The sequence below is a fragment of the Nesoenas mayeri genome (assembly GCF_963082525.1).
Source record: "Nesoenas mayeri genome assembly, chromosome: 1".
Lineage (NCBI taxonomy): Eukaryota > Metazoa > Chordata > Aves > Columbiformes > Columbidae > Nesoenas > Nesoenas mayeri.
Genome location: NC_137541.1, coordinates 114,526,995 through 114,542,014, shown reverse-complemented (window position 1 = coordinate 114,542,014; position 15,020 = coordinate 114,526,995). Strand labels below are relative to the sequence as shown.

General features: G+C 40.6%; 1 protein-coding gene across 1 annotated transcript in view; it reads right to left on the bottom strand.

The window, feature by feature from the left end:
* The window catches only part of PRRG1 (proline rich and Gla domain 1), a gene marked incomplete at both ends in the record, with an annotated part of 29,699 nt that extends 14,886 nt beyond the window's left edge, over positions 1-14,813 (bottom strand). Inside the window, 2 exons of the mRNA XM_080353275.1 lie at positions 8,700-8,931; positions 14,522-14,813. Of these exons, the coding sequence (XP_080209401.1) occupies positions 8,700-8,931; positions 14,522-14,813 (524 nt within the window). The remainder of the gene's footprint in view (positions 1-8,699; positions 8,932-14,521) is intronic.
* Positions 14,814-15,020: the final 207 nt, after the last annotated feature.

Sequence of the window (15,020 nt, the reverse complement as noted above, 5' to 3'; positions counted from 1 at the left end):
GAACTAATTACGTCAATTTTCCTACAAATGTGTGTTGGTTTGTGCTCCCCTGCCTTCCCTCTCCATATTTCTCCAAACCTTTTCATTTCCAAGCTCCCACAAAACATTGCTAGTGTCCAGCTACGACACTCAAATACTAACTGGGCAGGAGGCTGATAGAGGACATCAGCAATTGTCACCCTGCCACTACATGGCCATTACACTCACAGAACAGACTCCGCCACTGCGGAGGAACAACTTGGGTCTTTGCCCTCTACTTAACTGTCTCTTTCCCTAAAGGGAAGTAAGTTAATTATGTTTTGGTCCTCTACTCTCCAATAGTTGGTTCAAACTGACTAAACAGTTTAAAAAGCTTGTTTGAAAGAAGGGATCAAGCACAGACAAGTACATACATCTCTTTTTAGCTTCATAAACCAGCAAATAAAACTGAAGAGGGCTGGCAACACTACAGGAACATCTTGACTTGCTACTGACTCACTTATTCCTCTACCCGATTCTTTATTTATTTTTCTGCTTTTAAGTCTTCATGAACCTTGCTGAAAGCTAGGATGGTCCTTTGGTGTCAGAGCAGTGTTTGTCATATATTTACACAAATGCAAGAACAAAAAAACTCCCATAGATAGTATATTACTAGTAACACCAACATTTATTGTTTCAGGAATCCCTCTTCCACTGTCTTCTATGTATTACCACTCACACTCTCCAAGAGGTTATACATCACCTTAGATTTGCTTCTGAAAAAAGTGACAACATGTTGGGCAGCATGGCATTGACAGCCAGGCTGTGGGTCAAATTCTGAGTTCAGTGGCAAGCTGATAAATGATCTTTTCTGACTTCCTTCTTAGGTGTCAGTATAATGGTAAAGAATCACCACCACCAATCAAAAAAACCCACAATATAAAACAAACAAACATAAACAACAACAAACCCCCAACCAACCAAAAATAAAAAACCCACACCAAACCAACCAACAAAACCAACACGACCATCCACTTTTAGTAGAAAATATGACTCAATGGGAAATACAATGTGTTCTAAAGCATTTGAAACAGCAATGGAGACATACCTGACAAGGTCTGTTCTATTTACCACCACCAAAGGCCAGTGTCTTAATGAGGAAAAACATTTTGCATGACAGTTTAAGGAACTAACATTGAAGTAACAAAGCAAGCTGTGCGTTTCTTTCCGCAACTAACCTAAATATTTTTTCCTCAATCCTGAAAGTGCCCAAACCTTGTATTCACTATGTATAAGCACAAAGCATAGAATATTTTATCCACATTTCCAAAGCTGGTAATCATATTCTAGCAGTGCAGTGTGTCTGTTAAATTGGGAAGCGAACTGATTTCAGCATTAAAAAATGTTGGGTCAAGACAATATATCTGCAAGATTTTGTTGCATTTGTTAAGATAACAATATTTGGTTGGCAGGTACACTTCTTCTGGGCACATTTCCTGGCTACAAGTTTGATAGAAACTTGTGTGCAGCTTGTACCATTAAAGGGCAGAGGATCTGATGAAGGGTGCACAAGTTCAAACTGCCTTCACTGTTCTCACTCACTGACTATCATGCGTTCTAGGGAGACAAAACATCAAGAACAAAGCAAGTCCTTGCAGGAAGGGATTCCAAGAAAATAATGATAACATAAAGCAGCAGCAGTATTTTCCCTTGCTCAGTTTCCCACTTGCTGCGCTATCACGGACTTAAAATGCTGCAAGGCCACCATGCTCCTTTCACAGCTGGGCAGAGACATGCAGGACGGTGCTCAGGTAGGGAAGAGGGAAGTCGCTTTTTTCACTCTGCAATACAACTCTAATGGGATACAGTTGTATTTTAGTTTTGTATTCTGTACAATTAATGAGACCACCAGGATGCAATTTACAACCAGATGCCATAGAGAGCTACACAGTTTTTTAAAGTTATAAATATTTAGGTTCTTCTGGAGCTTTTTATGAAAGCAGGTACATTCATGGGACACTGCTAACTAAAACATCAATAGATGTTCAGTCTAAAAATAAACACTCTTTTTCTAGTCTCCAGCCCCAAACCACATGCAGTGCAACAACTGAAACACTCCTGTGGGAGGTTTGTTAGAAGAAAAAATAAAATGTTAAATAATTACACAGGAAGACAGTTAATAATTACCTGATTGCCATTTATTCAAAATGTGTTACCTGCCTAAAAGTCCCAGTTCTACCACATGCGCCTTTGACATCCTTGGAAAAAATGTTAGAGAAGACTACAATTTTACTTACTATAATCTGTTTCAAAGTAACTTTTTCCCTAGGAAAAGTGCACAAAAGAATTTACACGTATTCAAATGCTGGACAACTACATTGACTTTTCTCTGAACAGAAAGTCCACGTTTGAGAAGTCCATATGTGAGAAGCCTATATTTATTAATTTCAGTTAGCTTGGAAAAGCAAGGCTTTCCAGGGAATTTGGGTAAGAATAAAGAGGGGTGGAACACTTCAAAACTACCAAACAAGGATACAAAAGATTTGTCCCACCTGAGACTACACAGCAAAAGGTTAAGAGTGAAACAGAGAACTGAAAAAAAAAATAATCTCTGCATTGTAGATACTATCCAATCACGGCATTATAAAACATTATCATTAATTTTGATTATACATATACCCAAAACCAAAGACCAGATCACTAAGGGAAACCTGTACTTAGTGGATTGCCATTATGTCTTAAACCAACAAAATATATAATTACTCACAGGACAAGCACACTGAGTACAACTATTGAACACCGCCCTGCTAGCAGAGAGAAGGGGGTTCCTCAGGAATGCAGCTGAACAGAACTTCAGCTGGCTGACATTGAACCCTAAACTTCTGCCTCAACTTTGCCATCCCTTCTGTACTTTGTGGTTTTTGTTGTTTTTAAAGCTGCAACAATATTCTGGCTGGTTATTCTCTGGTTACTTTCAGGCTTCTCTACTTCAAAGGAGGAGCGATGTAAGATCTCTTATTTCCGTTCCCCTTCAAAACCAGACAGGAACAATCTCTTAATACATTTTGGTGAGTAGGACACCTGGAAGAGGTAACAATGCTATCCCTTTGGCAAGGGAGAATTTGGGTGGGTTTAATTGTTATGAAGCAGATGGGAATCATCTGGGCCAGCTCCTGGGAGGCACAATTGAATGCTTATGTAATGATCTATATTGAAACCAGAATTGCACAAATCCTCAAGAGATGATACCTTTCTGAGCAGCCTACAGAGCTTCAGACACCTCAATCTCCTGTAAACTACTGTTAAAAGACATTGCTTTAGGTTACAATAACCCTATACTTTGGGAATTCCTCTCCTTCTTTTTCAAGTGGGAACAGTGAACACTTAAATAAAGTAGGATGTGTTTTTATCCTCATTTTGTTTGGACACAAAACTAATGATACTGCGTTACTTATCCATTCTACTTTCTGTTCCTCCCTCAACACCTTTTAAGGAAATGTGACACTGACCATGAAGAACAGAGAAAACCCACTAATGTTCTCACTGAAGTGAAGATAGGGTTTGCCAATTGCATCGGTATCTCAGGAGGCATGGCACCTTTGGCAACTGTAAATCATTATCCATTTTCATTGGCAGAAAGCAGAAAGTCAGAAAGCATCCACCATGCTCAGGACCAGCCACAGCCTGTACATAGCTTTGCAAGCTGGTAAGCCAAAAAAAACTTGAAGAGATGAGAATAGAGTGCAGCCAGCACATAAGAGGGGTGACAGTATTGTCCTGATTTGGATTAGTGACTGGGTCACAAGAATAAGCATGTTGGAGAATGGAGGAGAACTCAGACTAATGAAGTAGGAAAAAGCAAGAAACAGAAAAACAGCTTCATTATAGCTCTCCTGCTCACTGACCTAATTATTGTTTAAGTGTCAGCTTCCAAATCACACTCAAGTTGTCAGCTACTTTGATATTATCTATTCTCACTTAGGTTTGAATAGCTGGACTCTGTTTGAAGCAAGTACAGTAGTCATGAATAATATCCTCTAAGTGCATTATGTTTATCCATGACTATACTCACATTAGCCAGGAATGCAGAGCAATAGGAGTGAATCTGGAGAACAAAACAGTGCTGAGGACCCAACATTAACACAATACACCCACTGAGAATTATACTTTGGGGTAGCTCTCATTTGATTCCATGACCTGAACACTGTGCAGCAGTGGGACTGCATCACATATGTTCTTGGGGTGCATGTTCTGCTTCACTTTCATCCAAAAGTAATTCAGTCTGAGTGCTTTGAAATTATTCTGAACGTAAACCAAAGCACAGTGACAATTAAGAGTTTTGCTTCCAAAGCATACTCCTAATCTGAACCGAAACGCTACTGCACATACACTCAAGGCATACTGTTTGACTACACTCAAGGCAGTAAGGAGCTGTAAGGAAGGAAGCTCTAGATAAATGACCCCTCAGCAAAGAACCAAAGGGTGTTATGGCGTGTCTGGCAAAATTTCCTGCAGAACTACAAAACTACTTTGACAAATAAGTTGACAAAAACCAGAAGTAACCTGAGGCTCTCCCTCAGGGAAAACAAAACCACGAAATCGAAATCAAAGAAACAAAAAAAACCTTCACCATCGTGAGATTTCTGAAGTAGTCTACATGCTTGCCTCATGTCTTCAAACACTGTGTTCTTACTGTGGAAGTTAAACATGGATAATACACACGATACCACAGGGCCCAATCTAAGAGCTAAAAACCTGAAATATAATACTAGAGTGTTTGCTCAGAAATATCAGAAAAAAAAGAGAAATATACACTTAATCTGTGAACTAGGAGACAACCTAGCCAACCTCCATGCCCCCAAAAAACTCCGTAAAACCAAAAAGCACATTCTCCCCCCATCCATACCCAAAGAGTGGAAGGTTGCAATTACAGACTACAAAGTTAACATCCAGTTTATGATCACCATTATGTATATTGTCAATAACTTCCTTTCTTAAATGTAATCAGTTTCTAAAATAAAGTAACACACAAAGTCAATACACAATAAGCCAAGGAAACTACATTATGACCGTCCTGCCTTGCATTTACAGGTGGCTGAAGTTTTAAATAATGTATTGATAAATTCTTTTATACTTGTAAAGTGATAGCTGCTTATTGAATAGCTATTATGTATCTAAAAGAACACAGTAAAATAGAACAGGCAATGAATCTGCTAATTCTTTTTAAAAAAACAAACAAACAAAAAAACCCCACATCAACTGTATCAGAATTGATGCAGACTTGTTTTCTTTGCAGAGTGTTTTCACTCACACCCTCCATAAACTAGAAGCAGCTTTGAATGTGTACTCATTATTTTCTCCCCTATTTTGCTTCCCCGTTTTCATACAAATGAAACATTTGCATGTGTTTTGCAAATCACAAACAAGCCAATTTTCACTTTGCAGTTTAGATCATGTCCGTAAGAGAGAAGGTTTAAGCAAGAGTGTAAGGGCACAGTCACTTCACAAGAATATAATTCCATTGCAGGTACAGTGTCGTCAACTCAAAAGGTCACAAGATCAAAGCTAAAAATGTACTATTTTTCCTACTTTGAATCTCTAATAGATACTTACTTCCACAATACATTTTAAAAAGCAAAACCATGACTGAAATATCACAAATAATACCCTCATGGACTTCACAATAATACAAACTGGCTGTGCAAAATTCAGCCTCCAACTGTATCAGTCTGTATCCAATATTCAAGTCTCCTCTTTTCACAGAAAAAAAAGAGACCTGACAGTTCCATATATTTGAAAAATATCCTCAACGCACTGAAGTTTTTCTTGAAATTGTTACAATACTGTGAAGGGTAAGGAGCAGTAGCTATTTTTAAAAATCTGCTTCCCTCTAAACTACCAGTATTTTTCAAGCTGCTATTAAAAAGAAACAAAATATCAAAACCAAAAAACCAAACAACAACAAAACCAAAACCCACCAAACAAAAAATCCAGAAAGATTCTAGGTCTCAGAATGTGCATTTCTGTAGCCAAAAGAAATCTGGATAATTTCAGATTGGCATCTTTGTTTTGCATGCAATAACGTTATAACAAACATAAGCCTACTACTTCATAAAGTTTATTTTGCTTTCCTGTGATGAGGCAAAGGTGAGGCAAATATTCTGCTCTGTAGAGAAATAATATTTAACACTTGTTTGGCACATCCATGTCTTATACCTCATCTAATTTAGAAAAAATAGCCAGAAAATAATAAAAAGGAATATCGTTGTGAAGTGCTAAATTAAGCTAGAGGAATGTGCAAACAAAGTCTTCTCTTCCAAATATTTATGCACCGTCAGCACGTTTTAATACAAGTTTCCACCCTGCCTGCCTTCCCCTGAAGCACGGCACATATGACAGCATTTCAAAGCATGTTTTAATGGGATTTTCCAGTCAACCAAATAGCAAACTGCATAGAAATGATGGAAAAGTCATAAATACATATTTCATCTCACTGAATTTCATGGTAACTAGGGAAAAGATAATGAGGCACAACTCCTTTACAAATCTTTATGAAATTTTCTGTCACACTGGGAAATCACATCAAGAGAGCACAGAGAAAGGTGTACACCAACAGAACCCACAGAACAGCTTCAGTCATACTTATCAGTAAAACAGAAGGCTAAACAGCCCTACAAATCAGGAAAAAAAAAGAAGAGTTTTTTAAATACTGCTATTTCCCTCTCTCAAAACACCCATGTCCATTTCCCCTCGTATCAGCTTTACCTGAATTCGCAAATACATGAAGATGCACACATTATGCCTGTCTTCTTTTACTGCCTTACACTTATTTTTTCTAAGTAGGATTTGAACAAACCTACACACGAAAGTACGTCAGCTGATTTACACATCTGGAGTATAATAAAGCATGATGTTTGGGCTTCAGCCTTGAGGAGGAGTCAAGGAATTTCTCTTCCCTTCTTACCACTGCTACCCATTCTTCACCAAGGATCGGAGCCCCCGATGTGGGCTGATGCAGTTCTGTGCTCTGCATTATGGCTTTGTACCTCTCTCACTGACCTCCCTCTCCTCCTCCTTCAGGCCTTTGGTCTCCAAGAAAGGAAGAATGAGCTTCCTAGACTGTATCTGCCACCCAAACCAACCTGGCAGGCAAATAGTTTTGCATCCTTCCTTATTTACCTTGTAGTCTCAATAGCATAAATTACATTTGGTTCAATAAGATTGAAATCAAGTATCAATGTTTATTTTAAATGAGTACCATTCTGTAAGAATTATCAGAAATGCAAAAATTGAAAACTTCAACAGTATTTCTTTTCAAAGGGTGTGAACACAGTTTTCCTATTTTGAGGTTGTTTTCCTTCAGTAAAAAGGCTTAGTGTTTACATGGGGTCTCCTTATGTCCTCTAGTCCAACAATTTTACTTATTGGTTCTTCCCAATCAACTACTACAGAACAACAGAAAACCTTAAATTCATGTAAGTTTGCCTAAAGCAAACCCAACAGTATAGACGATGAAGGCAGAAAAATTAACACCTAATTCAAATTTGTCATTTATGAAGAAATAAATAAACCTTTAAGTCACAGCTTATAAATGATCAACCACACAGCATAAATCCATGGGGAATGACGCTGCATGAGTTCCAGCAGTCACAAAACTACCAGTATCAGGGCATACTTACGAAGAGTTCTGCATACTTTCCAGCACTGGGAAAACACTAGAGGACCTCCCAAAACTAAAACAATAATTCTACTGATGCTCTCTTACCGGTTTAGTACAATACCCATTCTGCTTGTGAGTAGGAAATACAAAAAAGTGTATAAGAAAAACAATTCAGAAGGATTTTAGCTTTAGAAATCAGTTTTAAAAGATTTAAAGCAAGAAAAATTTTACACATACTGAGGTTCCTAACACTGACATGTCAAATTAATGTATCAAATTTGTGTGCAATTAACCATATTTGAAGATATAATTGATCTTAGTTGTGTCAAAAGCATATACATGAAGTTAATTATGAATTAACTTCATAATTTAAATGAAGTTAATTCTTGAAAACTTTATTCACAACTGGAAGATCCTCTACAGTATCTAACATTTGTTCTTGGAAGATTTAAAGCGTGTTTCCCCCCCATTTCCCAAGAAGCTGTACACCTACTCCAGCACCCAAACAATGTGAAGGAGGAGTCTTCTAATGCAAACAAATACACTGCTGCCATTTTTAAAATCTGGTAATTCTGTTATATTTATTTACATATGTAATACATTGAAGAAATCATTGGAGCACCTTCCTAGACAGGCTGCCCACCAGTAGGTGCATCTCTACCTTCTGTATTTCAGGTGTAGATCACTTCAACCATTCCCCCTCAGGAAAAAAAAAAAAAAAATTAAAAAGAAATCACAGAACCATTGGGCAACACAGGAACACAGGTCAGAAGGAACATCAAAAGATCATCTGGTCCAACCTTTCTCAGGAAAGGGAGCCCAGACTAGGTTATCTAGCACACTGTCCAATTGCATCTTGAAAACGTGCAGTGATGGAAACATTGCCATATCCCTGGGGAGGTTGTTCCAATGAATATATACTTCTCACTGTAATAAAGTTCTTTCTTTAAGTTAGATGAAAACTTTAAGAACGCTTGGCAAAGGTTTGATCAAAGAATGGCCACAGCTAAAGTCCTTTGACGCTTCAATTTTTCTAAGACAACTGTAGATCTCATGAGTTTGTAGTGTGGCTCTTCTTTACAGTTCGTCGTAAGTGGCCTTTCCATAAAAGATGAATTTGTTCACCTTTCTGAGTCTGATGCTAAGGTTCACCAGGTTCTTGGCTTTCTTGAGAGACTTCCTTGTATCCTCCTCCTCCTTGAGCAGTTTGCTGCTGTCCTTTAAAGATGTCAGCAGAGGAAGATACTGATACACTGCTGCTTCATGGAGAGTTTCAGAGTCAGTACTTAAATCCATCCCAGCTAAGGTGCTGTCTGAGCAGGCAGTCCCCCCACACAGTCATAGTCCCACTCCCTCTCCCTCAAGGTCTGCTGGTAGCCCTAAGGCTAATACCGAAGTGGAAAGCCTTTTGTGTGCTTATCAGTACGCCTATTTTTAGTTTGACTGGTTTAATTTTAAAACATATCAGCTCCCCAGTTCAGTTGACCTCACAGCATTAACAGCACTACTGCCAGCACAAGGGAAGCAGTCAGAATGCAAAACACAGCAAGGATGGAGGGGAAAAGCAAGAACTGTTTTCATGCAGTAGTGCAAGCTTAGATCAGCTAAGCTGCTTACAAAGTCACACACTCAGTTTTCCAGACTAAGCCATGCCTTTATTTTGCTGCTGCCTGCAGCTCTGATAACCAACAACAGCAAACAGAAAATAGTACCGTGAACTGTTTCATTTCTGATACTCAGAACTGCTCAGCAGTGCTGAAATAAAATGTCATGGACTGTTCTAATTTCAGCTGCCACAGGGGAAATCTATAGGAAGACAAGCAAGAGAGTCTGCTAATAATTATGTTGAGACCTCATGCAACCCTTTCCCATAGCCACGAGAACAAAGACTAGAGACAAAAAGATAAACAGAAAGTTGCTTCTCATCCCAGCTTTATTTAGCAAATAGTTTGAAGAGAAATATTCTGCAAATCAAAGCTGAATACACATAAGGTCAGTAAACAGCACACTGATAAACCTGAAGGTAGAGGGAGGTGCAAAAGTTCACACATCTGATGAAGCCACTATTTCTGAATTTTCCTGGTAGCATTCCCACAAACTGTCTCTCACTAGCAAGCTAACAAATTCACACTTTGAGCCAAAAAGGAATCATTCTTCAACGCTAAGTAGTAGACATTTAGAAATACAGCTAATTATAATAAATATTACATTTTAGACAGTTATATTAAACAGTTAATTCAGCAATAGGGATTTAATGATTAATTGCTGTAAATTGAATCTTGAAACCAGTCCACAGCATTCATTCTTATATTATAGGAAAACAAAGAGCTCAGCAAAACTGGAACATCCAGAATTACAACAATAGGGTATAACACCTTGGTGTAAACAAAAAAATCTCACCTACCCTAGAGTTCTGGCAAACATACTTCACTAGGATTAAGTTTTATCGATGATGAACTACTGCAATACCACCTTTCACATATTCCCTCTCTGGATTTTAGTGCCATTTAATCTGACCACTGTTGGACTAATCATATTGGTCCAAACTGACCACTGCGTTGAAAAACTGAAAGTACGTTGAGTACGTGATCTTAAAACCTGAGGTGCCAACTTTCAATGAACATCATTCCAGAAGCAATATGAGAAGGTTGAATCAAATGCTTTAAAAGAAGCACTCCCCTGAGCAGATACACAGTAGAATGTAGTGTGTAAAATGCGAGCGATCTCAAACTTTCAAGATGCAATTGCGGAATAGCTTGTCTCTTCCTCAAGGAGAAGAAAAAAAAAAAAAAAGACAAAAAAAAAAAAAAAAAAAAAAGACACAAAGCAGCATTCTTAGTTTGAAAACAGGTAACACTTCTTGTGCTACTATATTGTCCAGGAGTCTTAGCCCTGGATGCTAACTCCAATGTGTTGGGCTGTGTAAATACATTTCTTGTCAGATTTTACAAGTGTATTTTTGAACAGATATGTAACTTCAGATAAAAGTTAATCATTATGTAAAATATCTGTCACTAAAAATAAGCGATAGCCTGAGATATGCATAAAATACCTTCCAACAAACATGTTTCCTTAGCAAGGCAAAACACACTGTGATTTTAGGTAGTTAGCATGTAATTTCTTCAACTTCCAGGAGGAAGACAGGCTTTGCTTTTGAAATGTAGCTATTTTAATAATGGTGTTCAGCAACCTTGACTAAAACACAGACACCTGATAATCAGTACCATCAAAATGCTGGCAACAAGAAAATAGATTAAGCGTATTTCAGAACTCACAAATGTGTATCAAATTTTACTTCACAAAAATCAGTAAACAAACCAAAGGTAAACAAGGAAAGGGCTGGGTATTGTCAGATTAGATTTTAAAAGGTCAAATAGTTATCGACATCTGAACTTAAACAAAAATAGCTGGCAGGAGAACAGATATTAGACATTAGGTCATTTAATCCACTCCCTGGCCCATTCTGTATTGTTCTCTACTGAACACTGCAAGTGCTTTTGTTTATAATGTGGAAGAGGAGAGGAAGCAAGGGATGGGGGAAAGAAAATCGATTGTCTGTGGAGGCTGAAGGAAAAAAAAGACATTACAGAAACACGAACCAAAGAAAGACAGTATCCTGGAAACATAGCTGATAGAAATTCGTATAAGGGCACGGTGAAAAGCAGCAGAGAAGTTCAGAATTGAGGTGAGAAACCGAAAGTAAGAGCTCCTAACAGGATGGTGCAACAAAAGAAAATTCTTGCCTATAGGTCCCTGGTGTCATTTGTTAAGTAAACGGGAAGAAATGAAGCATATAAGATTTATGGGATTAATGGAAGAGGAAAGTGGAGGGGCAAAACGGCTTAGATTTTTCCGAGCACTCATACTGGGGGTTAAGTGGTACCAACTGAATCTCTTGTTCTCCCCAAATCTAGCTGTTTACCAGAGCCAGGTAAGAGTCAAAAGTCAGATATAAACTTGTTTTTCAACCTGATTAATTCTGTGATCCACCTCATGAGGTGGATATGGAAATGATTATGCTTTCACAAATGAAGGAGGTCACAGCAGTAGGCAGGACAAAATGATGGGCAAGAGGATCACAGGAAAAGTGACCCGTTTAAGATGACACAGCCAACAAAAATGGTTCACAATACTGTGGTCTAAAATAAGTTAGCACTGTCCTAAAGTATATTTTATCCCTGCTTTTGCCACAGAATTCATTCAAGACACCACATAAATTACTTAAAAATATTGTTTCAATGTGAACGCTAACTACATGCATTTTATTCTAGGGGTGTCTCTCCCAAAATCTGATTGCTTGATTTGCAAAAGCAGCATAGGCTTAGACAAAAAAAAAATCAATTTGTTTGCACCTGTGCACTTAATATAAACCAGGACACTGAACTCAATACCCCTGAAAAAAATCAGATCCTACCTGGACCAGATTTGATCTCCACAGTTTTATCTTTCATTTTTCATGTGGAGCAGGAAGATGATTACTTCCTTGTCTTAGCAGAGGTTTGTCAATTAAGGGAGGAATTTGTCTAGTACTGAGTTATTAAGGTGATAAGTACAAAAGAAGACACAAGGACACTTGTAATTCCACAGTCAAAGCAGAATTTGAACACAGATTTGAGTCACATTCAGAAAATAAATCTTGATGTCACACAACCAAATTAATGGGGATAAGACCAAAATACTTCATCTCCTTAATACTTTGAATATAACAGGACTTTTTAATGCAACAAAAAATATGTTATTACTTACTAAAAAACTGTAGTCCAGTCTAGATGTACAAAGACACTGAATTAAAGCTAACTAAATAACTTCAGTGCTCTCTTCTTCATTTATGAGTGCTTCTGGAAATGACCATGTTAGTATTTTAAGCATCTGTAACTATCAACTTTAACAAAAGAAAACTGATGCTACCATGTTATAATTTCAACACCTACAGGTGTTACAACTAGATGCAATGCCTTGCCATTTGAGCTAATACACTATCTTGCAGCATTAGTTGGATGCAAATTTCTGGATGAACCTGACAGAGAAAGGGATAATCCATGTTTTGCCTGGGGATTTTCTCGTATTTGCTAATCCGAGAAAATGAAGATGCTCAGGAATCCCAGACTCTATCCTAATCTGTTCTGGAAAACAGAATTTTATTGCCTAAAAGACATTGAAGTGAGACAGCTGAACTGATGAGTGTAAAGTCTTGCTCCTCTGTTTCCATGCATTACTTTCACACAGAAATTTCCCATCCCCTCTTCTCTGGCCTCTAATCTCACCCTGTTAGTGTAGCAAGAACTACTCTTACAAACTCACCCTTACTGGATATGTCTACTCAGACTCCTAGTCACCTCTCGCACTTGTAAACCTCCCCCACAACCGCTTTATCAACGGCACTCCCTCTGTTCAACACAAGGCCCAGAATGCACAACATCGCAGTTGCACAATTCCTTTACAAAGGCATGTGTGCCTAAGTGTATGCAAACACATACGTACATAAAAAGCTCAGTGCTTTTACACAGATACCTATTAGTTTATACACAAAAAAATAAAGTCTTTCTCTCCACATCACACATCTTTCATTGAGCTAGCATAAGCGCCACTATGGCAGTGCAGAGAACCAGAGCTGAACACTAACTAGCTTAATCAGAAAAAAAAAATGTTTAAAATGTTAGTGTAAATCTGTGGGTAATGCCCCATGCCACTTCACCCCACTGCTGTATAAACAATAGTGTCAGCATGGGGAGAAGATGGTACAGAAGGCGACAACGAGCAGCAAGCCTGCAGAAAAAGCAGAACTAGGGCTTTTTTGAGTGACAGCACCAGCCTATAGTAATAATAAATTTAAGATATCGATTTTAATCTAGAACACCAACATATGCATAACCGTACCTCTTATGTCCCCAATCTTATCTATGACAACACGGTTATGAAAACCTGAGATTCTTTCAAGTGTCTTCATTTGCTTACAGCCATCTTCCCTTTCCTCACTGGCTCCATTCCTCTATGTCTGGTTGCCAACAAGACTAGCCACTGCGTGCTCTTTCACCCCTCCAACAGTGCAGCATTCAACCCCAGTTTCAACTGTGATGACACCAAGGCTCCCTGCCTCCCTCTTGTGTCCTGTGGATATGAATAAATTGTTGTATTGCCCATGTTAGGCCTAGGAGAGGTCCATCAGACCCCTGGAGAACCAGGTTCATAGCCTAAACACGCCTACCCATACTCAGCACCTTAAAGCTCCAGCAGCAGTGAGTGCTGAGGCTACTGTGGGTCTAATACAGATGGAGTCTTTGGGTGACCCTGCCAAAAGTGAAAAAAGTTTTAACAGGATTGTGAAAGCTTCAGATGGTTGTGGTTTTATTTTGTGGTTTTGGTTTGGTGGTGTTGCTTTTTAAAACCTAAGAGAAAAATTTATTAGCTGTCTGTTTTGAAGAAAACCATTAGCCTCTTTCGAAAAAGAAAGTCCGCAGGATTTTTCCTTTGTTAAATATAGTCAAAATATTTTCTTCCCTGGCTTAACTGGAAATGGCAAAAACCCCTTGGGGGAAGTTTTCCGGGCGGCTCCGCCAGCAGCCGCCGGAGCCCGGCAAAGGGAGGAGGGAGGGCGGCCGGCTACGTTTCACCCATTCTCCCCTTCGAGGGCCTCCCCACCGCCCCGCCGGGCGAACCTCCACACGGGGCGCAGCCCCTCACGGGACCCCGGCCCCACGCACGGCCGCCGGGCAGCGTCAAGAGCGCCCACCCCGCCCGCTCACCCCCGGGCCCCTCACAGGCGGCCCCACTCCAGGCAGCCACCTCCCCGGGACACCCCGAGGACCCCTGCCCCGCCCGGCGGGCGGCAGCGCCTGTGTCTATGGGTGCGCCCACAGGCAGGCGAGGGTCACAGCCTTCCTGCCAGCCCCGATCCTCCCCCACCGCGCGGCTGCCCGCGCCGCTCCCGGGACACTCCGGCCCGCTCTGGACAGCTCTCCGCCACGCTGCGCCTCTCCGCTCCGCTCGGCCCGCGGGACGGGGCAGAAGCCCCCGCGACGGAAAGGTGCCGACCGACCGCCCGCGCTGCTCCGTACTCACCGCTGCCGCCTGAGACGGGGATCTGCCGGCGGGCCGTGTGCGGGCGGCTGCGCTGGCCGAGTGCTGCCGCCACCCCGCTCGCTGCCCCCGAACTGTCCCGTGCGCTCCCGGCGGAGCAGGCGACGCCGCCGCGCATGCGCCGCAGGCGGCTGCCCGTGCCGGCCGCCAGGGGCCGCGAGCGGAGGGCGGCCGTGAAGCGGGGCGAGCCGCGGGGCAACGCGCCCCGACTCCTTCCGCGCTCGTTCCCTCGCCTCCCTTCACCTGCGAGGGGCCCGCGGGGGAGGCTCGCTTTCCAAACTGGCCTGGGGCCGGCCTCTTCTCCCGTGCAGGGTGACCCCTCCCG